Genomic DNA, 23,790 nt, shown 5'->3' with positions numbered 1-23,790 from the left:
TACCAATTTGTTCAAGGGTACCACCCACTTTCTCTTCTAAGAGGTTCAGTGAGGCTGGATTTATATTGAGGTCTTTGATCCATTTGGACTTAAGTTTTGTGCAAGGCGATAAACATGGATCGATCTGCATTCTTCTACATGCCAGTCTCCATGGGCTGGAGAGATGGCTCAGCCGTTAAAGGCTAGGCTCACAACCAAAAATTGAAGCCTTTCTGTGTGTTAAGTAAATACTCTACCACTGATAAGAAACAACAGCATTACAATTCTTTATCTCATGGCACTGTCTGATTCTTTACTCCAGTAATAGTTGTACTGATTCATTGTTAAAACTACCTCACCTGTGTAGTAATTAAACTCTAAACTTAATTTAGGGTTATATTTCCTCTTTACTTGTTTTGCCTTATTGAAAAATTCTTTGTCAGGAGAGTCTAGTCAATCATTATGGAATACCAAAATTCTATGGAAAAGAGTGGTGAGATGCAGATATTTGGAGATTGTTTGATTAAACAGAGCATCAATGGTAGTTTTCATGCTTTTAAACCAAAGGGTTTGAACTGAGAAGTTGCCCTGTGACATTGTGACTAGCATTTTTTGTATGGAATCTTCTGGAGATGGTGGAACATGTGTTGACCCTATTGCTAAATTTGGGACCGTTGTATTATAAATCAGTTATGTATTTTTGTTTTACAATGTTCTATTACACAAAGAGGGCTTCTTTTTGATAATTCAACATTATTTTTAAATTTCTTAAAATTAAATGTTAAAAACTGACAGTTTGTAACCTGTATACTACTGTCATAATATTTTGCTAACACTTTCCATATTATCATGATTCATCAATGTTATCTTTGGAAAATTTACATTTACTTAATTTTATAAACCAGTTAAAAATCAATTCAGTTAATAGTTAAGAGACATTTTTATCTCTTTTTCTTATTAATCTTATTTTGCTTAAAGATTTTTCATGTAATATATTTTGATCATCTTTCTCATCCCCCAACTCCTCTCCCATCCTCTCTACCTCTATAGTCATCTAACTTTTTCTGTCTCTTTTGCTCTCTCTCTCTCTCTCTCTCTGTCTCTCTCTCTCTCTCTCAAGAAAATCCCACACAAAGTAGAAAATCAAAACAAACATATAAAATATGATGAAGATGCCCAAACAAAACAAAATGAAACAAAAATCTTACACACAAAACAACATGGAGTTGATTTTGTGTTGCCTAACTACTCTTGATCATGAGGCCAGCCCTGAAGTGTTGTTTATATAACCCAGTCACACATAATTGTGGAAAACTTATTTTCCTTTGTAAGGGGCTATCAGTTGCAAATAGCTTCTTGTTTAGAGGTGAGATCTGGTCCCTACTTCTTCTTTCAGTGCTGGGTCACTGTCTGGCTTGGATCTGTGCAGGTCTTGGCATACTGCCATGATGTCTGTGAATTCATTTGCATACCAGTCTTGTCATGTCTGGAAGATACTGTTTTGTTTTATTTTGTTTTGTTTTTGAGTCATTCACAGCCTCTGGTTCTCATAATCACTTTTAACACAAACCAGATAAAGATTGCTATCATATTGGCACTAAGTAGTTTGCCATATTCTATCAACTGACGACAATCATAAATGACTTGCCATAAGAATATGGTTTATTCAGTTCAGAATTTTCATTTGTTTACATGTGCTGTCATCAGGTTGCTCCAGAGGTAGTCAACATTATGAAGAAGGATCAGTAGTTAAGGAAAACTGCAACTCCTGGTAAGTAATCTAAGTGGCACAGAACGGAGTTCTATTGTTTGTGTATTTCTTCAGGAATGAGGAAATCTTCTGATTAAAACATACATTTAAATCCATCGAGGTAAAAAAACCACATGCCATAAGCCATAAATTTTCAGAAGCATGAAAATAATTTTGGAACTGTAATTATGTATGTATTTAATTTGATGTTTTTATAGTAAGCCTTCTCCATATATCAAGTGTTGATTAAGCATATTGTAAATTATGAATGTTTTGATAGACCGTTGACAAACCATGCTTTTTTGAGCCCAGTAAGTACTCATGAAAACATGTTGCTTAAATTGGATTAGCCTGAAGAAAAAAATTCAAATACAAGCATATTGAATCTATATTTTAATTTGCTTTTAAATGTCAGTGAATATGGGGTCATGTCACATGTACTTACTTCAGAGGATAAGAGCTCATTGACTAGCACCTAATGCAGTTTTTATGATTTATTTTCTCCAACAATTAAAGAGCCACATGGCTGAAATTAATCAAGAAACTTGTTCCATGTCTTACTTAACAATGTACCATTCTTGTTACTATTCTGGAAACATACTCTGTAAAGGTCAAAGGACTTTTGTAATTTTTTTTGTCTTTACAGTACATGCTCAGGACAGCAATGGAATTGTTCCCAGCATGTGTGCCTTGTTCATCCAGAGTTAATAGAGCACATCAATAAAGGGGATTATGGGTAAGGTCATCTTTCAGGCTTCTTGGCATTCTCACTTACTCAAAACACATACTGCATGTCATTTACTTCTAACCATGGTCACTAATTATAAAGACAGTTTGGCAAATAAATATGAAGGGAGATATTTTTTAAAATGTGTATTTCAGATGTAAAAGGTGAATATTAAATCTTTAAAATAAAATGTGTAAGTAAAATAAAAACATTGATGTTAACCTTAGAGTATCTAGAAAAGACTAATGTCACTGTGTGGTTGTGAGAGACTGAGAGACTATACCATTACATACATGATAGGTGAAATCAGATTTTGTACAGACTGATTCATTCTAATCATTTTCTCCCTGTTGTTGCCTTAAGCAAAACAAGCCCATGCTTAGCTATCCTAGGTAGACTATAAACTCAATCAGATCGTGTTCTCTCTTGCCAATGTCTGTAGTATAGCACTGATCTTTAGTTTCATGGAAATGACTGACATTTAACCAATTTTACTTAAATTGACATCAAAACATATGTGGAGGTGTACTATGTTGTTAGCCATTTTAAGATAGAAGAATGACCAAGAAACACTAGGAATAACCATTGCTCAGCTGAAGACTATTAAATTAAGTTGCTTCTCCACTTACATACGGGAAATATGATGTAGTCACCCACATTTGTTTCCTTTACAGAACTGAATGAAAGGGGAATAGCTTGGATAATCCATGCCTTAAAATTTCTCCACTGCCACTTACCAGACAACATTCTATTGATAACATTACTGACGTTCTTCAAAATACTTAACTTAAAAAGACCATGTTTAGGCAACTAGAAGAGAGAAGTAATTTTGAGATATGTACTTTTTCCCCAATTTTAAAATTTAAATTAGAAACAAGCTTGCTTCACATGTCAATTCCAGCTCCCTCTCCCTGTCCTCCTCCCCTGTCCTCTCCACCAGGCCCCCCAGTCCCCCCCAAACCTCACTCAGATCCCCAGGGAGGGGGCGGCCCTCCATGGGGGATCTCCAGAGTCTGTCATTTCATTCAGGGTGGGGAATACCCCTTGAAATTACAATTTTAGAAGTGTGTGTGTGTGTGTGTGTGTGTGTGTGTTTAGGATGGTGGGAGTAAGATGATTGTGTATGACACTCATATCAGAGCTCATTGTCTAACAGCAAAGCAAAACCTGCAGGAGTGGGCACTCCCCTTCCACCATGTGAACCTCTGGGATTGAACTTCCTATATCAGACTAGACTTGGGAGTAAGTTCTAATTCTTCCCCAACTATCTCAAAGGCCTCTGAGGTATAACAACTTATGTCTCTCAGGACAATGTTAACACTGAAGTTCATTGTATTGAAAGAATTTTCTTGGAAGACACCAAGTACAGAAAGTTACATTTTTGACATTAGCATTCTGAAGTCATTCTCAAGTTCTCTGTATGACAGGTTGTTTAACCAGTGTTTTAGTGGAGGCTTGATGACATTTGAGTATTTCTAGGGAAACTAATCATGACTTCCTTGCTGAAATTATATCCAAATCATTGAAAAGGCATAACAAACACAAGGGTATGTGTCATCCTGATAAATGGCCCTAGTCAAGTTTTTTACAGGATTCAAAAGCTGTACCTAAGCAGCACAGATTTCCAAGAAATCATAAGAGAATTGCCCAGCTTCCAGATGTTACAGCATGCACAGGAACCACTTCCAAGGAGGGTGGAAAGCAAGCCTTCTTCAGAACATGAACATTGTTGAGCACCTGCCTTCCTTGGAAGAAGAGTTTTCCTTCTCTTATTTGCTTGTTTGAGTATAATGGAGGGCTACTTGTGAGACATAGTTTCTACTTTTGTAGAAAACATTAAAACATGTGACTTACAAACAAATATTCAAGCTTTACTTCCCCAAATCTTCACTGTAGCTTAGGTCTGTATTTATTGTACATAATATATGACAGTACATATTTACCCACTTTATTTATTTAATTTATGTGTTTGCTTATTTACTTAATTAGACAGCATTTTGCTGCACAGTCCAGGATGATCTCAAAGTAAAGACATTCTTTCTTGTTCACTTTCCCAAGCTCTGGAGTTACAGGCTTGAAACACTATGTCCCATTTGTCTTCATTATTTTTCATGGAATTTTATGATTAATAAAAATGTGTTTCATGGCATTGCTGAGAATATAAGTAAGTAAATTTACCTTAAACCAATTTACCCTCTACTAGAAGAGCCAGTATGCTATACCATTATAAAAGTCCAGAACATAAAGCTGAATTAAAATTACACAAATAATCCTCAGCGAGTTAGAACAAAGGGAGATACATACCTGTTTTATCTGAAGCTGAACACTCCAGATTCAACACTTACAATCTAAGAACTCAACCACTCTTGGTAGCTGGAGCCTCAAGTCTGCAGTCCCAGTAATTGCGAAACTGAGGCAAGAGGATCACTCTGAGTTTGAGGTCAACTGAGTATGACATAGCCAGTCTGAGCTACAGAGTGACATGCTGCCTGAAAAACTAAATTAAACTATCAATACAGCACAACAAATAAAACACATTCTCTTAATTTATGCATGCCAACAATTTGGAATGAATTCATCTGGGACTTTTCTTTTTTAAATTTTATTAGTTCTTTGAAAGTGTTGTATGTGTTTTGATCATATTCACTTCTCTTCCCTAATCTTCTCTTCAACAAATCTCAAATATTCTTGACTATGTAGTCTTCTGGTGGAGAGTGGTAGTTGACTTACCATGAACCATGCTCTCTCCCTCTTACAATACCTAAAAATTGCCAATAGTTCTATAGTAAGGGGTTAGACTATGTGCCTAGCTTCCCTCTCCTTACTGAGATTTTCTCTGAATTTCTATTGTGTGGGTTTTATTCATTGTGGTGAAATCCTTTCAGTTCACATGTACAGCTGACCTCCTAAGCCCAAAAGATTACATTTCCTTGTAGCTATTTCTTGCTTCTGACTCTTCTACACTCATTCTCATCTGCAAAAAAAACCCTGAATATTGCCATGAGGATTGTGATACGTATGTTGAATACTGTGTAATCTCTTATTTTCTATTCTTTGACCAGTTGTGAATTATTGTCTTAAGCACAATCTACTGCAACTAGGAACATCTCTCATGATAATAAGAGAATTATTAATCTATAGGTACAAATATACGTCATTAGGAGTCAGTTTAATACCAAGTCTAACATTTTTATCTCCTAAGGCCCATCATCTGTGTAGTCATAGGTTCTTATCTGATAATGATGTCAGGTATGGGTTTTGTCCTGTGGAATCAGAGTTAGATCCAAACAGAAAGTTATTTGTTGCTCCCGTGATGTTTATGCCACTATTGCACCATCTGGAATGTCTTACCAAGCCAGTCATTTATGGTTCGTGCTGAGTAAGGGTGTTGTTTGGTTTTACTTCAGGAACTTAATTTCTAGATTGAATTTTTTCTTGGTGTTTTAAATTTTTCCTCCTAGTTACTTATTCTTTCACATACTTTGGTAACTTTGTTGTCTGCCTTGATTTCATAACTGTTTTTGTACATATCTTGAAATAAATTTCTCATCTTCTCATATGAGTTTCTTTTGGTCATGAAACCTTATAAAAAGCAGAACTCTGATTTTTTTTCCTCTGGCAATTATGCTAGCTTGCTATCTTGTTTTGCAGTACTGAAAATCTGTCAATTGTGGGTATGCCATGATGAAATGGTATCTCATGCGTTTTATTTCCTTGTGTGTTTCACACGTCCACTGGAGAGTATATGTCCTCCAGTTTTTAAATTTTCCAATTTCCTTTTGCTTTTGTTTATTTTATGTGAGTTTGTACTGTGTGCTGGATTCATTGGGGATTATACTTAGCGTGAAAATCAGCAGCAGTGAATACTATAATGGTTTGATCAAGATCTGATGACAGCTTAGCTGTGTTCATACTATGCCATGGTCCATCATAAGTATCATCTACACAGCCTCTCTGTAGCATAGTCTGGATGGGAGTGTTAGTAATCTCTGTCCTGGAATGCTTCTGTGCTGCTATGATAAAACTCTGATCGAAAGTGACTTGAGGAAGGAAGAGTTTATTTGGCTTATAACTCACAGTTCATCATGGAGGAAAGCCAAAAACAGGCAGGAATCTGAAGGCAGGAACTGAAGCAAAGACCATGGAAGAACACTGCCCTTTGGATTCTCTCCCAAGTATAGCTACCTTATATACCCTAGTCCCATATGGATAGGAATGCCACAGCTCACAGAATGCTGGGCCATCCTACACCAATTAACAATCAAGAAAATGCCCCCATGTACTTATTCAATTGAGATAGTTCTTCAGTCATCTTTGTCTTTCCCTAAGTGGTTCAAGTTAACAGCAAAGCTATCCTGGACAATCTCCTGTCCCAGCTCTTACAACACTTTAGCTCCTGTCTAAACTGTTAGTGGTCGGCTCCAAAAGCCATGCAGTGCTCTCAGCTCTGTCACATTCTCCCCTGAATCCTAGTGGATATCTTGCTCTTGTTGTAACAGAGAGGGTGGAGTGATTATGAGCTGTACAGATGTTCCAGCTTTAGGGCCCTTTCTCTGGAGTTGTGCCTGAGGGCTGATGTGCCTCTGTTCCTTGGTGGTGGATTTGGGAAGGCTGAGTTGACTTTTTGTTCCTCATTCTTGAGTCTTTTTATTTATCTATTTGTCTCATGTAATACATCCTGAGAAAAGTTTCTCCTCCCTAAATTCCCCCACCTCCACACACCTCCTCTCTCCCACACTTTCCCTCAGGAAAGAGCATGTCTTCCAGGGATATCTACTGAATAGGTATAACAAGCTATGATAAGGCACATTCGCTCATATCAAGGCTGTACAAGGCAACCCAGTAGGGAGAAAAGGGTCCCAAGAACAGGCAAAAGAGTCAGAGACACCTCCACTACCATTGTTCTGAGTCCCACAGAAACATTTTGTACAGCTCTCAGCTATTCCCTCAGTCTGGTTCTGTGGACCTGCAGTCTGATCATGTGCTCCTTCAGGTAATGGCAGGAATGGAACATCATAAGTCCTGGAAATCTCTCTATTTTAGATTTCCCCATGCTCTTCTAGTGCTTGCTGGGGTTTTCTGTACAATTTCCTCTTTAGTAGTTAAGTTTAGCCTGAAATTTGGGTTTCCAGCAAAGGCAATCAGTTCTTTGAGTTCTGATAGGCCAGGCTCCTAAGTCCTCATGGCTCTTCCTGGCAGAGTGTGCCTCTCTACTGCTACTGAATATTTCTCATTGCCTTGGCTTCTCTGTGGGCAAAAACCCACTAAGACTTAGTTCTGAGGTCTTAACTCTTTTTCATATTTCCTCTGTTGGTGGCTTTTTATCTTGACTTTCTTGTACTTACCTGGTCTCAAGGATACTGTTTCCCCAGAACTGAACTCAAAGATACCAGGCACCTTGTAGGAGTGCCTGGGAAAGTAGACTCAGTACATGTTCTCAGCCAGCAAGAGGAAGAAAATCTCTGCCCTTATTTCTTTTGTTGTTTGTTTATTTTGTTTGTAAGATATACCTATTTATATGGTTTTATTTATTTGTGTGTATGAGTGTTTTGCCTTGCTGCATGCATGTGTACATACTACATATGGCCTGTGGTGCTTGCAGAGGTAAAAGAAGAATGTTGCATACTTTGGATCTGGAATCACAGAAGGTTAAGAGCCACCATATGGGTGCTGAGAACTGAATTTAGGTCATTTGCAAGAGAAGCAAATGTTCCTAACCACAGCTGGACCATCTTCTCTAACTGTACTTATGGTACATCCCTGGCTAACCTAAAACTCACTGTGTAAACCAGACAGACACTCATAAAACCTCGTGAGTGGTTGTATTAAAGGCTGGATCCACCACTCCAGATGAGTCCCTCTATCTTACATTTTAAATGCCCCTTCCTTTCATTAAATTGAGTTCTTAGTTAAATGACCCCTGAATGTCTCTTACCTGTTTGGAGACTATTAATACAGGGTACTCCCTGCCCTGAAAATCATATTGCCCAATGGGTTCTGCTTGTTTTTAAATAACCAGACCGTATACTGTATACATCCAGAAGTTTTCACCTTGAAATTCCTTAGGTGTTGCAGATTTTGCTTTAAAAGTATTGCTGAGAATTTGTTGAATTTCTAATCACTCAAAAGTGCCTGTCACATTATTTGTAACTTTAATAATAAACACAAGAGTAAGTATAGACCAGATTTAAGTACTGAAAGCATTTGTCTGCAGTGTAGATGGTTTGGACGAGCAATGTTTAGAAGCCTTTCAGGTGTCCAGTGTTCAGCCACTATCACATACTGGAGAATTCTATCTTCAAATTTCCTCACATTTTGAAAATAAGACCTTTTTTTCCTATGCAAGGTAAAAAAGTAAGTCTAGAAAAATATGCATTTTAATAGCTAATTTCTAAATAATGGACTTAATATTTGTGCAAGTAACTATCAGTGATTTAACACTGGGTACAAATTAACTTACTTAACTTACTAACAGTTGCTGATCTAATCTCTTTAAAGTAGGATGATAATTTCCAAGCAACCACTCAATAGTAGACACTTGTCTATAAATGCAGTCCTAGGTTCATTCTCCAATACTGCAAAAAATAAAATTTATAGCAAACTTTTAATTTTTCATGCATATTTCTGTTTCCCTGAGAAACTTCAAATATAAATTCTAAAGGCACAGGTTGTCCTTTTTAACCTATAAGTTCTTGTCTGTAGGATCAGATTCCTTTCTAAAGAGCAATTACATACACTTAAAGGAAACTGCATATATTAGCATTATTATACTTAATCCTTTAATAGAATATAAAGATCTTGTAGTCCTGATTTCAATACATAATTATGTGGCTCCACCCTCCTTATATCAATCACAACTGAAATGGGCCAAATCTAAGATTAGTGTTTCATGTACTTGATTTTAGAAAAATCAATGTTACATCTGTATGAGAACTATCCACCCTATATTGATAATTCTCATATTTTGAGGTCCTGTTACTATATAACTATATACTATATGTTTTCAGACCTAGAAGTAAATGTGTATTTATAAGAGTGATATCATGTAACCTATACATATTTTCTGTTTCATTTGTAAGGTAGATGGACAGCACAGAATTACAGCCAGTTCTGGGGAATGACTTTAGAAGAAGGGTTCAAATTTCGCCTTGGCACCTTGCCACCCAGCCCTATGCTTCTGAGCATGAATGAAATGACAGTAAGTGCTTCCTTCTGATTCATGGATATATACGTGTTTATACAGGTGAACTCATGTGTACATTTAAAGAAATATGAACTATAGTATGCAGTTTTGATTTTTCAGAACCATGAAAATGAGACGTCTTGTCACATAAATTAAAAAGATAATCCCTAAATGTAACAACCATTACATTCTTATAAATCTTATGTGTGCTTTAAGTGATGACTAGGTATTCTGTTTAATTGTCAATGATTTCACAGAAATATACATATTTCTGCTGAAGGGTTGAATATTCAATGTATTCAATGTCAAATCTTGATTGTAAAGTTAATTTGACTTAGGAGGGTATGTTTGTGAGCATGCTTTTAGAAACTATAAATTAAGAAAAAATGACAAACTCTAAAAGAAAGTGGCGTTATCCCATAATCTTAGGGCCCAGGTACAATAGGAGAGAAAAAGTTAGAAGCTTGCTGTGAGGGCAATCTTGCTTCCCCTTTGCTCTCTGGTCAACACTGGGAGCTGATGGCTCCGCCTGCTCTCTCCCCAGGACTGCCTGAAACAACCCCAAAACATGAACCAAAACTAATTCTTCCACTGTTAAATAGTGTAGCCCAGGGGTTTTGCCACATTGAAAAGTCTACATGACACAATATACCAATTTATTTGTATTTACATTTTTCATTGTAATTTTAAGATGTTTTCCTATTGCATAAGGCAATTCGTGATGGAATTTACTATATAGGTCCAGGTAACCTTGAAACTTGTGACTATGCTACAATTATCTATGTGCTGGGATTGCAGACATGTGACCTCATGTCTGGCCCTACTTTTATTTTAAAATTAAATGTTTTGTGAATTCATCAAAACTTGGGTTATCCCTTTTAAATTATTCTTTATCACATGAGGTTAAAGTAAATGCTGGTAATCTTAGGCATGCATTCCATGATGATTAGAAAATAATTATGTTCAAAAGTCCTCAAATTGCCTTAAATAATATATTTGAATTTTGGCTGGAGACCTGGTACATGTGTTTGTGAAATTGTGTTACTTGGTATCTTATGCTTCCTGCTATTGCACAGATAGTCTTTTGTCTTACATACAGAAGCTTCTATCATTCCAGGGGACCACAGACCTTTGCCTCTTAGTGTATAGTATTTCCTAGGCACACCCACTTTCAAGCTGAACTATTTCTCTGATGCCTGCTACTACAGTCCAGATCAGAGTGGCTTACAGAGGCACTGCTGTGCAGATTGTTGGTCTACAATAAAGGAACCAGGTTTCAACTGCCCACATTCTCTCAGCATTCTGCTGTTACAGCAGTTGTAGATTAATGTCTGTTAAACACCCAGCCCAAGCTTGTTTTCCAGGCATATGATCACCCCATTTAAGTTCCAATTTAGATGCCAGCATTGCTAGATCATAACTAGTATCAGAGAAAATGATACCAACTGATGTTTATTGAGCGTCATGTGCCAAGCATGCGAACACCTTCATGTTTCATCTCATCTAATTCCCACAACAGCTTGATGTTCCAGGTATTGCCATCACTGAGAGCTTTAATGCCAAGCAGAGTAAGACTGACTGAACCCAAGTCACACTGAGGCAGAACAAGCAAAGTGCTGCCTCAGAATTCATTACATTGCAGAACTTTGTCTGTTGCACCATTGCAGCAGTCTGTAGGTCCAGGTAACTTTAGCCAATGCACGGTTAATGTAGAAAAGATGTTTAATCTCCTAAAAAGAGTTATTTTTCATAGATGCTCAGCTTAAAAATATTTTGTGGTCTTTTACAACTACTATGACAAAATCTTTAGCAGTATGGCTCATTTTATGTTTTTTAGTGACTCAACTTTTTGCTCAACTGAAAAAAGTGCTGTTTTTTTTTTGAGGTTTTTGTATTTTCTCTTTGCCCCACGCATTGTGTAATAAAATACTCTGTTATAATGATTATTCTTGCATTTTCTTTCATGTGGGACACAGTGAGCTCAAAATGTATTTGTGTAAACATTAATATGTTCATCCTCAAGATTGTTTCCAGCATTTATTTTTCAAGCTTTAACTTTTCACCTTCTGATAATCTACTATAGTCTAAAAAACACATTGTAGAGTTTTTCAAGTTGTCACTCACCACAGTAGACAACAGAACATTTCACTCTAAACCATTTATTGGTTCTTGGGTATTTGCCTAAAAGTTTCTGTGATGATATATAAATGAAAAACAATTTTAATGATTAGACCTCTAGGAGAATTTAGAATTCCTAGTTGCTAAAAAATTCCAAGAAAGCAGCAAGGACAATACAGCTACCCACCAAGAGTTTCATTGCCTAATTATGACATATGGCATGGAAATAGAATATGATTTCTTGGGCACAGTAGTTTGAGGGCTAAGTTACTAAGTGTTAGAATTGTCTTCAATACTAGTCAATGGGAAAGAATAGGAACCAAGGCAAGTATTTAAGAAAAGGAAATGAGGTCAACATGAACTGAGTTGAACTGGCAGCTATACATAGACTAAAGATGTAGCCTCATGACTATACAATTAATACCCAATAAATGATACCAAACTGACCCAAAGTACAATACAAACAATTTATGAAATTGTACTTCTGACTAACTGACATTTCCTTCATTTTAAATTGTTTTCAGCACAGAATGAACTATATATGTAAGAGGGTTATTGGTTTAAATACTGAAGAGGAAGGATTATACATTTAGTGAGGTTATTGGTCTGTTATTAAATATTTATAGTTGCCAAACCACTGTATCATTCCTGGTGTGCTAAGAAAATGCACTGCACCCCAACCTCAAATATCTCTCATTCTTTGATCACATTACCTAGATGAATACTGGAACTCAAAAGTCTTTGCTCTGCAAAGTGAGTGTTGGACTATCCTAAATTCATCTCTTCCATATTTAGTATCCAGGTTTTATTCTTTGGCTTAAGTTACAATCGATCTGTAATTGTCTACTAAACTTTAATTAGAAGAATATCAATGGGTGTTACACAGGTATTTGCACAACAAATTTAAAACTCTGTTGCACTCATGAACTGATAGCAGCTGAGCTTGCCTGCATAAGACCTGTACAAGATCAGGCTAGTTAATATTCTAGCTTGAAGAGGAGAAGAGCTCATGAGCTCCCACCCTTAACTGAAGAGATATTGGCAGTTGAAGACTTCTAAAGAAGCAAGACTCAGTTTTCTTCAGCTATTTCCACTAGCTAGTTGACTTTGCTACAGTAGATCACCCTATACTCATGAATATGGGCATTATAAATTGAACTTTGTGGGTTATACAAAAAAAGATGACAAGGAGTTGTGAAGGAGTGTGAGTGGAAAGTGGATCTAGGAAGAGTTAGCAGGAGGAGTGGGGGTTGGATATTATCTAAAATACATGGTGTGAAATTCTCAAAGTTTTAATAAAATATTATATTAAACATTAATTCAGAAACTGCTTTAATCACATTTGCATGGGTTGGAATTCATAACAATGAAGAATAGAAATATGTCAACAGTGTGGGGTTAGAAATGCAATTTTGGGATTTGGGGGATGACCATCTGGATGTGAATTCAGTGAGAGAAGACAAAATGCAAGAAAAATATACTGTCTGGGCACATGCAAAGCATTGAGCAGAAGTAGAGGGAGACAAATGGAGGTTGAGGGGGAGCTGGCCTGTACTCTGCAACTAGGCTTCCTGGGGTAGCTGACAGCTAATAGACCTGTAACTCAGTTGCCAGGTACATTGGGATAAACAGCACATCATATCTATCATCTGAAGTTTCATACTACTCATAAGAAAACATAGAACATTGGGTTTTTTCATCAGCTTTTTATTCTAGCATTTCCTAAATTCACAAGAATAGATAAGTTTTTGGTTAGTAGTCAAGTTTTAGGTTCTGCACAATATAATTTAAAGAAATACTGACTTCAGCTAAAATTTTAAAACAAGACTACTGGAAGGAGCAGAAGTATATTCTATTTGGTGTGCTGTAAGCTTCTTGTACTTTCATTGGCATGTTTTTCTTTAGGTTGGTGAAGTTTTCTTCTATGATTTTGTTGAATATGTTTTCTTCACCTTTGAGGTAGGTTTCTTTACCTTCTTCTATATCTAGTATTCTTAAGTTTGGTCTTTTCACAGTGTCCCACATTTCTTGGTTATTTTGTGCTAGAGATTTGTTGGACTTAAGATTTTCTTTGGCTGATGAATCTATTTCTCCTAGTGTATCTTCAACACCTGGGATTCTATCTTCCATCTCTTGTATTCTATTGGTTATGCTTGCTTCTGTAGTTCCTGATCATTAACCCAGCTTTTCTATTTCCAGCATTCCCTCATTTTGTGTTTTCTTTATTGTCTCTATTTCAGTTTTCAGGTCTTGAACTGATTCCTTCCTCTTTTAATTGTTTTTACTTGCCTTTCTTTAAGAGATTTGTTGATTTATTGTATTGTTTTTCATTCATTTCTTTAATGGATTTTTCTCATATCCTCTTTGAGGGTCTCTATCATTTTCATGAAATTGTTTTTAGGGTCATTGTCTTTTGCTTCATCTGCATTGGGTTATTCAGGTATTGCTGGGGTAGAGTCCCTAGACCCTGGTGGTACCATACTGAGTTTTCCATTGTTGAATGTGTTTTTATATTGTCGTCTTCCCATCCCTTTTTCTAGAGAGTGCCGGTAGAGTCTCTTTCTCTCTTGGTGGGTGTGGGTCCAAGTTTCCCTTTCGGTGGGTGCAAGCAGGTCTAATACTCTGATGGTTATCCTCTTCCCATAGGTGGAGGCAGAACTAGTACAGGGACATTGGCAGACCCTGGATGAGCTGTTGTGCCGAGATGGGTTCCCCTGTGTGCTGGTTCCAAGCCTCAGGAGGCTCTGAGCAGGGCATTGGAAGGTGGACTGGAAAAAGGCCCATGCTTACCTCCTCCCAGGGTGGAGGCAGGACTACGAAGCTGGCAATCTCTGGATGGGCTGGACCATTGTGATGTGTTCCCTGGTGCACAGTCGCTAGGTTCAGGGGCTCTGATGGGAAATAATATATTTAAGAGATTAAATCTATCTGTCTGTCTGTCTGTCTGTCTCTCTCTCTCACACACACACACACATTTTCTTTTATTTTTATCAGACTGTCTTCCATATGCAAAACAGTCTGATTATCTCCCACTGTGAAAGCCACATTCTACCTCTCTAAATCCTGCTGAAATGTATTAGAAATCATAGATCTTAATTGCTTGAACAGGGGAAAAGGCATGCATCCTTACCCTACTCTTAAATTTGTGTTTTAAAATCATAAAATACCAATTGACATTCAGACACTCAAGTTTTCTGGATAGCTGAGGCACTTTATTGTGATAAATGCTTAAATGAATGCTGATAAACTGATCAGAGCGATAAAGGAAAGCATAGATGGTGTGTAAGTCACGCTTCAGTTTCCCATTTAGAAGGACAACTTTGAGGTTGAATCTACGTCTCCTCAGTGATTCCTCTCAGCTTATGCTGCTCCAACTCTGTTGCTCTGCCATTTGAGCCGTATAGCAGCATTGGTATTCGAGATCCCTGGGAGACTGATCCGTGTAATTTAGCCACTTGTGGTAACCAGCTCTATGTCTTTCACTCTTTCGTCTAAGTAGCAATACTTTTTGGAACAGACTCAGGATTTCTTACTCTTTTATTGGACAGTAATATTTCTCTAAGTCTAAAGTTAATTCTCTCATCAATGCTCTAATTTGTAAGTTATTTTGAACGGATGCGTTTTTTCATAGAGACAGGTACATTTTATATTTTACTTACTTTAGACTATGAGTCTATTTTGTTATTGTCAGAAGTAATTTTTTGTAAGATGTCAGAGCAGTAGCATCACTAGCACAAATCATAAGACCATTAAGTCAATGAACTTTTATCATTTACAGACATTTAACTTCTGATACAAGGTGCTGAGTTCATGTATTTCTCATAGAAATGACAATAATGGAGCATGATGTCAACAAAACTCTAAGCCAAGGGTCTAGTCTGAGAAAAAAACTTATTTAACTGAGTCTTTAGCATATCCATTAGCGTTTATAAATCAGCTACCTCATTTATTGAAAATGGATGCAAATATTTCCTCTTATGTCGCTTAGATAGGTTGAGATAATAGAATTGACCCTGTTAGTAATTTAATGTGGGTTTTTATGACATCATGGAATTATACCTTTAGTATTATACAAATTTTAAAGTCCTCTTTAATCTTTAAGAATTTTAATAATATGAACAAATTAATTGATTTTATTTCTCATAATCATGCAAGATTGAATATTTCCTTTGTTAATATACAATTGCCCTAAATGACTTTTGTTTGAAATTCTCTCACCTGATAGTCACATATACTCTCAAAAGGAAGAAAGATATAGAAGTAAACCTTCTTTATGAGGGCTAATGTTCATAATCTCATATGTGATTTCATGTGAGTGAACAAATTATGATTCACGATGGCAGGTGTACTAGTAGAAAGGGCCCTGCACGGCATGGTAACCTGAAAAAGCATCCAATCCCTGCTGTGATTCTCAGCATACAATGGCCTTTAAAAACAGGGTAGAGTTTAAATCCCTCAGAAACCCAGGTTCATAAGATAATTTAAAATCATTGTGAACATTGCAAGAGGGATGCATTCATCTTATGGTGACAATGGGGACATGCTTGAGGTCATTTAATAAATCTGTCTTTCTTTCCCTTAGGCATCTTTTCCTGCCAGAGCTGATCTTCCTGAGGTTTTCATTTCTTCTTATAAGTGGCCTGGATGGACTCACGGTCCATTGGATCAAAAGAACTGTGCCGCATCCTGGGCTTTTTCCACCGCAAGTAATGACGTTACTTCAGTTACTGCCCCGTACCTTCTTTTGTCTTTAGAGCATGGTAGAGCAGTTTACAAACTTAGAAAATGTAAATAATAACAAATGTTCAGTTAAAATACTCCAGCCAAAGAAAGAACCCTGGAGGTTATAAATTTTTATCTAAAGCATGGATATTAGTGCCTAGTGTATATAAAGTCAGTGAATAAAGAAGCAGAATTCATTTGATTTTGAGTTTGGATGAGCTAAAGAATTTTTATTCTTTTTCACCACAACATCATCCAGAATTCTAATATTTGCATATAAGCTCACAAAATCTTTAAATTATTTCTTCTTATAATATTTACAAAACTATAGTTATCAAACTACTTTGAAGCAAAGTACAATTCTAGAAATAGTCGAGAAGATTAAAGATTTCCCTCTCATTTTATACAAAATCAATTTTAAATTTAAGATTTAAGTTTAAGGTGGATATAATATCTTTTAAATTTTTTTTTGGTTTTTCTATATAGGGTTTCTCTGTGGCTTTAGAGCCTGTACAGGAATTAGCTCTTATAGACCAAGCTGGTCTTGAACTCAGAGATCTCCCTGCCGCTGCTTCCCAAGTGCTGGGATTAAAGGCTTGTGCTACCATTGCCCATCCATGTAGCATCTTTTAATAAGATTAATTTACAAAATAATGTTAATGTCCACTTGAACCTGCAAGAAACACCCCCCAAAAAGCAAATTTTATGCAGTTCCTAAGGTCAATAAATAAGATACTTAGGTTGATCCCAAGATTTGATCCGAAATTACCCCCTAAGACCTGCCACAGTTAAACAAGACCTACTGTGACAATGTCTGGATATTAACATCTCCATAAAGCTATGCCTGGTGCTTTAATGGAGTCCTAATAGAGCATCTGGAAGCTGACTAAAAAGCTGCAAGCGTTGTGAGATGAGTGCCTAAGATGTTGGGGAGGCCAGCTTAGGCAGTGACATTCTCTGGGACAGGAAACTACTGATCACTGTGTCCCTTTAATTCTTAGTATTAACCGGATTACTCCAGCAATGCTCTGGCATAGCCCTAGTCTTGGGATAACTCACTTGAGTGGTAGTTATATATTTTTATTCTGTACTGCTGCCCACCTTATCAGTACAGATGTTGCCTTTCCTTTGTTTCCCTTAATGAGTTAGAAATCCATGACTCATTTGAGCACTGTTTCAGACAGCTGAATAAGACTTAACCAACTAAAACACTAATTTGTGCTTATGTGGTAAACATCACCTAAACTATGCAAATTCTTTAAATTTAGGGTAGACCAGTAGATTAAATGTAATTTTGTATACATTTGTATTTCTGAATACATTTAATTATGTTCTTACCAGTAAGAAGCACAGAATCTTGCTTGGGCAGCTCTAGAGAATGTGTATATTGGTGTTCCCAGTGTATGGTCCCACAGACTGTCTCAATGCAGTCTCAGGAAATTTTCCCATCTTATGAAGGAAGCCCATGTAAGTGAAATAACTCACAAAGACAAGAAGTATCAGGAATCATTTGGAGCTTCAAGCTTCCACCTCCATCACTACTGTTTTCCTTCATTATAAGAATATTCTCAATGAAATAATATATGAACACTTAAAAATATATTTGATCCTGAATGACAGAAACTAATATTAATATATCAAAGAACTTCTATTCTCCGCTATAAAATAAAGATTCATTCTCTTGAGAATATCAAAGGTAGCAAGATACTGTCATTTTATCCTAAAAAGTGTATCCTGCTGAAAAATGAACGGAGTTGAGGTTGAAGGGGAAGCTATTAACAAACACATCTAAACATGACAGAATAATAAATCTCAGGTGTGTAAAAAACACACAGACACATGTCTACATGAATTACTTTAAATGAATTATTTTAGGAAAAATCTCCAAATTGAAACCTTGAGGGATTCCTGTGAAGCTTTTGAGAAATCAAACAAAAAGTAAGTTCTTCTGAGAAAAGAGAAGGTATAAAAGAAAGACTTTGAGTTTTCTGCCATAAATGCATAAAACAGTGACTTGGAATTTGCCTGTGATGCAGCATGAACCGGAAATGATGGTAGGTTTCTAACATCTGAGAGTTTCCTATTGAAACGGTCCTCACCCTATTTTTTTTCTTCTCCTTTTACATTTGTTTATTATGGAGGTGTGGCTACACTGAAGACATAAGTTGATTTCTGTTACCATTGTTTCATTTCTCATTATTCAATGAGGGCAGAGATATGTCCTCTCTTTGCTTTTCTATTCTTCACCAGTTAACATATATTTATTTTTCATTTAAAATTTTAAAACAGCATGCATGGTATTAAGTGTCATGGCATTCCAACAAAACAAAACAAAACAAAACAAAAACAGAAAAAAGCCCAAACATAGTGAGACATTTCCTCCAGCAAGACCAAATTTTCTAAATTTACCCTAATGGTGTAACCAACTGGGAAATAAATTTTCAAATGCTGGAGACTGTTGGGGAGATTTACCATTCAAACAAATATGATATGCAGCTAATGAATTCTAAGAGTATTATAGTAATAATAGTTATAGCAATACCTATTTGCACATGTATATATACATATGTATATATATAATGTGTATATCTATATGTTTATTAACAGCATGACTACTAAAATATGATTATTTTCAATCACATTATGAATATAAAAATATGCTATAGTGTAATATAGATTTATAGTAGCCTAAATTAAAAGGAGTATCGCCTCATGCCTGTTACATCAAATGCCAATGTAAAAATTAGAGATTTTGTTTACTTTGGTGTATAAAGTTACTTTATATTAATGGATTAATTAAAATGGATTAATTTATAGTTAATATTTCTGTGATGAATTTTCTTGATTTTCATTCACATATAACATAGATTTACTTGCAATTCTAGGGAAGATGCTGTTCCAGATGCACAAATTAAACAGTTCAGGTACATAAATCTCTTTCTCTTAGAAAAATCGGTCACTTGACAGGCTTCTTAATGAAAAGAGGTTTCAAATACATATAGACTATACATGAATACACAACTAGAAAAGCCTTTAAGCAGTGAGTTACTGGAGGAATACCAATTTTGAAAAGCAGTTGAGGGTTCAAATAAAAAATGTATTAGAGAGAAGACATCACATTATTTGATTATTAATGAGTGTTTTGTTTGAAACAGGCGTGGCAGCCGACAGAATAGCAATCCAGTCCAGGGGTCGATACACAGCGAATCTCTCCCCTCAGAATTTGATCTCTTGCTGTGCCAAGAACCGCCATGGATGCAACAGTGGAAGCATTGATAGGGCTTGGTGGTTCCTGAGAAAACGTGGGTAAATACCTGCTCAACGTGTGTTTCTAGGATGCTTAAGAGTGCTTTTCTTTCTTTTTGCTTGTTTTTTTTTCTCCTTTTTAAATTTTAAACTAGAAACAATTTTATTTTATATATCAATCCTACTTTCCTTTCTCTCCCATTCTCCCATGCCCCACCCCACCGACCCCCATCCCATCCCTCTTCTGCTCCATAGAAAGGACAAGGCCTTCTATGGGGGATCATCAAAGTCTGCCATATCATTTGGGTCAGGACCTAGGCCCTCCTCCATGTGTCTAGGCTGAGAGAGTATCTTTCTATGGGGAATGGGCTCCCAATATACTAGAGTGTTTTCTTTTTTAAATGAGAATATAGAAATTACTGGTTTCAAAATTTTATTTTTTACAAAAAGAAACTCTAAAATACATGCCATATCCATATGACCATAAGTAAATGCCACATTTAAATATATATTGTGCTTGGCTTCTGCTAACATTATCAGTCACTGGAAATAGTGTTGGAAAAAGGTACACAATTCCAGCTAAATTAGTATAAAGACTCAAAGAAATATTTGTTCCTGTTGCTCTGAGCCAAATAGTTTAATTGGGTCTTCACAGAGGGAGTAACATTGGTCAATGTCACTGACAAATCTGTCATTCCATTTGGTTATCCAGATTGAGGAATATAGAATTCCAGAAAAAATCAGATTAAACACAAGAAAAAAATAAATGAGCAATTTAGAGTTTTCATGACCCATTAGTTTCTATTCTATTGGTTGGAAAATGACAAGTGGCATTTTTTTACTCTGATGTAGTTTGATATCTATATAGCATCTTATGTCTAGTGCACAACAAAGTTATTAAAGAACAAAAGGAACTCTAGCTGATAGACAGTGTTATAAATTGTGATTAATTTGTTCTTTACCATGTAAGACTGATGTGCCTGCTATTTTATGGCATCTGACCAAAGCCAGACATAAGTGAGAGGCATGACAGGTATTAATGGAAGCTAAACCTTGATTTCTTTTGTATATTTCATCTAAGTTGTTGTGAATTGAAGTTGCCTAATTTGATATCTTCCAGTTTGGTTAACTTTTGCTTGGTCCTATGATAAAATGAAAGTTGCAACCCTTATACCTAGGTCCTAGGGTGAATCATAGAAGAGGGGACAGAGAGATTAAGAAACAGAGGACCAGGATGTCTACTATGAGATTATGAGATAGCATATATATGTATATATATGATTTATATGTTATAACATTAATTAATGAACAAGAGACAAGAGGTCATGAATTTAAGAGGAAGTGGAAAAGGGGGAATTGTAGGAGTTGGAGGCAGGAGAAGAAGTGGTAGAAATTGTGTAAATCTAGTACTCAGGTATGAAACAAAAAAATTGTCATCATCATATTATCAGTAGTATTTGTATTATATTGTATATATGGCTCATTGGGTAGTGCTGGCTGTGTAACCACTATAACCTGGATGAAAGGTCTGTTATGGTATCATAAGCCTGTGATATAAGTAGTGGGAGTCAGAAACAGTAATATCCCAGGGACTCACTGGCCAGACAGACTAGTCCATTGATAAACTCTAGATTCAGAGAGAGAGAGAAACTCTATCTAAAAAAGAGGAGAGTGAAAGTCAAAGAAACCAAGTTCAGTCTCTGTCCTCAGTAATTAAGGACACAAGCACCTGCACACAGGTGTGCATGCTTACCTCACATATACAAATAAAGCATTTGTATATTAAGTATTATGTGCATAAATTGACATTGCAACCCAACTAAATCTCATTGTGTTTATCTGCTTAGCCTACAAGAAAATGCCTTAGACAATATGCATTTTATCCTGCAGTTTGCAAAATCAGCAAAAACATGCTGTCTGATTCTGTGCATCAGAAAGTGATCTCTTCTTGGTTGGCAAGTGTCTACTTTCTCACAGTATCCCCTTGAAATGGAAAAATAGTCTCTTCTTTTCATGAGGAGAATAATCCCATTCATAAGGGACTTATTCCCATGACCTCTCTTAAACCTCATTATGTTGAGGTGAAAGTTCAGTTATCATTAACTAAGATTTAGAGAATTTAATATGTTTTAAAAATGAATACATTTCTAATTGAAACATAATTATATCACTTCCTCTATTCCCTTTCCTTCCTCTAGCCCCTACTCCCAAATTTATAATTTTGCTGGGATCATATATATATAATACAATCTGTTGAGTACTTTTATGTTGTTTGTATGCAGTTTCAGGGCTGACCACATTGTGTCGGATATCAAATAAGAGGGCTCATCCCATATGACAGACTTTGAAGAAACTCTATGGAAGGCCTCACCCTCCCTGGGGATTGGAGGGGGCATTGGGCTGGTAGGGTTGGTAGGGGTGGGGGAGGAAGGGAGGGATTGGGAGCTGGGATTTACCTGTTCAATTAGCTTGTTTCTAATTTAAATAAAAATTGTTAACTTCAAAGGAGGGCCTTATGCCCTCTTAGAAATATATTGAGGCTGTGAATGGGGGAGGTTGTGGGTGGGAAAAGGAAAGGGACGGGGAACTGGGGTTGGTATGTAAAATGAAAAATAAAATTTTTAAAGAAAAATTATATTAATGTAAATTTAAAACAAAAGAGGGCTCATCCCTTGGAGAGGCTAATGCTTCTCTCTTAGCAGTCATTAGTTGCTGATAGTTCCTTGTCTAGGGGTATGGTCATTTTAGTTTTGCATTATTTATATTACTAACTACATGGTTTTATTTCTATGCTATCCACACCTCTATTAATTGAGGTAATATTAAATTTAGAGTCAAATTCTTTGGAGCCAAATAACTTACTTGTGTGTTTAGTTTCAAAATTTATCAATAATAGTTTAATGTTTGTATAATATGCAACATAGAACTTTTTACTCTATAAATTTCAATATTACATGTACTTCACAGTGTTTCCCCATACTATCATGACTTAGACACATATTCAATGAAATCTTAAGAAAAAAGATAGCATAATAGAAATGTCAACAAAATAAAAAAATCTATCTTAATTCTAAAATGAAGTCTTCAGACTATACCACCAGCAAATAATCAAATAAATGTTTTCAGGCTGACCTGGATTTATTATAGGATACTTTTCATCTTCAGGAAATTACATGCCAACTGTATAATTTTTCCACAAATGGATTGAAGTATGAGCTAGAAATAATAATGAAATAGTAAAAAGGGGCAAGATTATAGTATCATTAAGATGCTGTGTTATGTAATTGTTTGACAGTCTAGAGTTACGCAGGCAAATAAACAGCAAAATCGACAAATGTTCAGTACAGTAAATTTGACTGTAGAAATAATACTATAATATTTTCCAAAAATACTCTCCTCTTTGTTCTTATTCCTCTTAGACTGGTATCTCATGCATGCTACCCACTTTTCAAGGACCAAAACAGTACCAATAATATTTGTGCTATGGCAAGCAGATCAGATGGGCGGGGAAAACGGCATGCCACAAAGCCATGTCCCAACAGCTTTGAGAAATCCAACAGAATCTACCAGTGTTCTCCCCCATACAGAGTCTCTTCCAATGTAAGTTTATACATTGGGAACTAACAAGGATGCCATTCTCAAACTATATAGCTCTGCTGTTGTTCAAACTATTTATAAATAATTTAAAATTATTATATACTAATAAATATTATGTTTGCAGATATACTTTTCTATTTTTACAACTTGGCAGGAACTGATTCTCTCTTTCCATCATGTGGATCCTCGAGGTCCTCAGGTCCTCAGGCTTGGAGGCAAATGCCTGAATCTCTGAAATAACCACTAAGTATCCCTGATCTATTCACATACAGTTCTTGGTATTCTTAAAGTATTTATTAACATCCATTGCATTTTGATATGTTATAACACAATGTAATTTTTATAGCAAAAATGTAAGGGATTGGCTTGAATTGTGATATATAAAGTATGTATGTGAATGAAACTGACAATTCACAGTTAAGCCACTACGTTTTGGTGGCAATGGTTCATTCTATTCATCTTGTGCTT

At 36.0% G+C, this 23,790-nt stretch overlaps 1 protein-coding gene across 2 annotated transcripts in view; it reads left to right on the top strand.

Moving 5' to 3' along the window:
• Positions 1-23,790, top strand: part of Tinag (tubulointerstitial nephritis antigen) — a 79,794-nt gene that overhangs the window by 10,731 nt on the left and 45,273 nt on the right. For both annotated transcript variants that reach the window (XM_040740216.1, XM_005073716.4), the window contains exons 2-7: positions 1,687-1,750; positions 2,376-2,465; positions 9,540-9,654; positions 16,340-16,463; positions 19,635-19,785; positions 23,145-23,325. In XM_040740216.1, the coding sequence (XP_040596150.1) occupies positions 1,687-1,750; positions 2,376-2,465; positions 9,540-9,654; positions 16,340-16,463; positions 19,635-19,785; positions 23,145-23,325 (725 nt within the window). The remainder of the gene's footprint in view (positions 1-1,686; positions 1,751-2,375; positions 2,466-9,539; positions 9,655-16,339; positions 16,464-19,634; positions 19,786-23,144; positions 23,326-23,790) is intronic.

Source organism: Mesocricetus auratus, unplaced genomic scaffold (assembly GCF_017639785.1).
Source record: "Mesocricetus auratus isolate SY011 unplaced genomic scaffold, BCM_Maur_2.0 Super-Scaffold_100691, whole genome shotgun sequence".
Lineage (NCBI taxonomy): Eukaryota > Metazoa > Chordata > Mammalia > Rodentia > Cricetidae > Mesocricetus > Mesocricetus auratus.
This window is presented reverse-complemented; position numbering and strand designations above follow the sequence as displayed.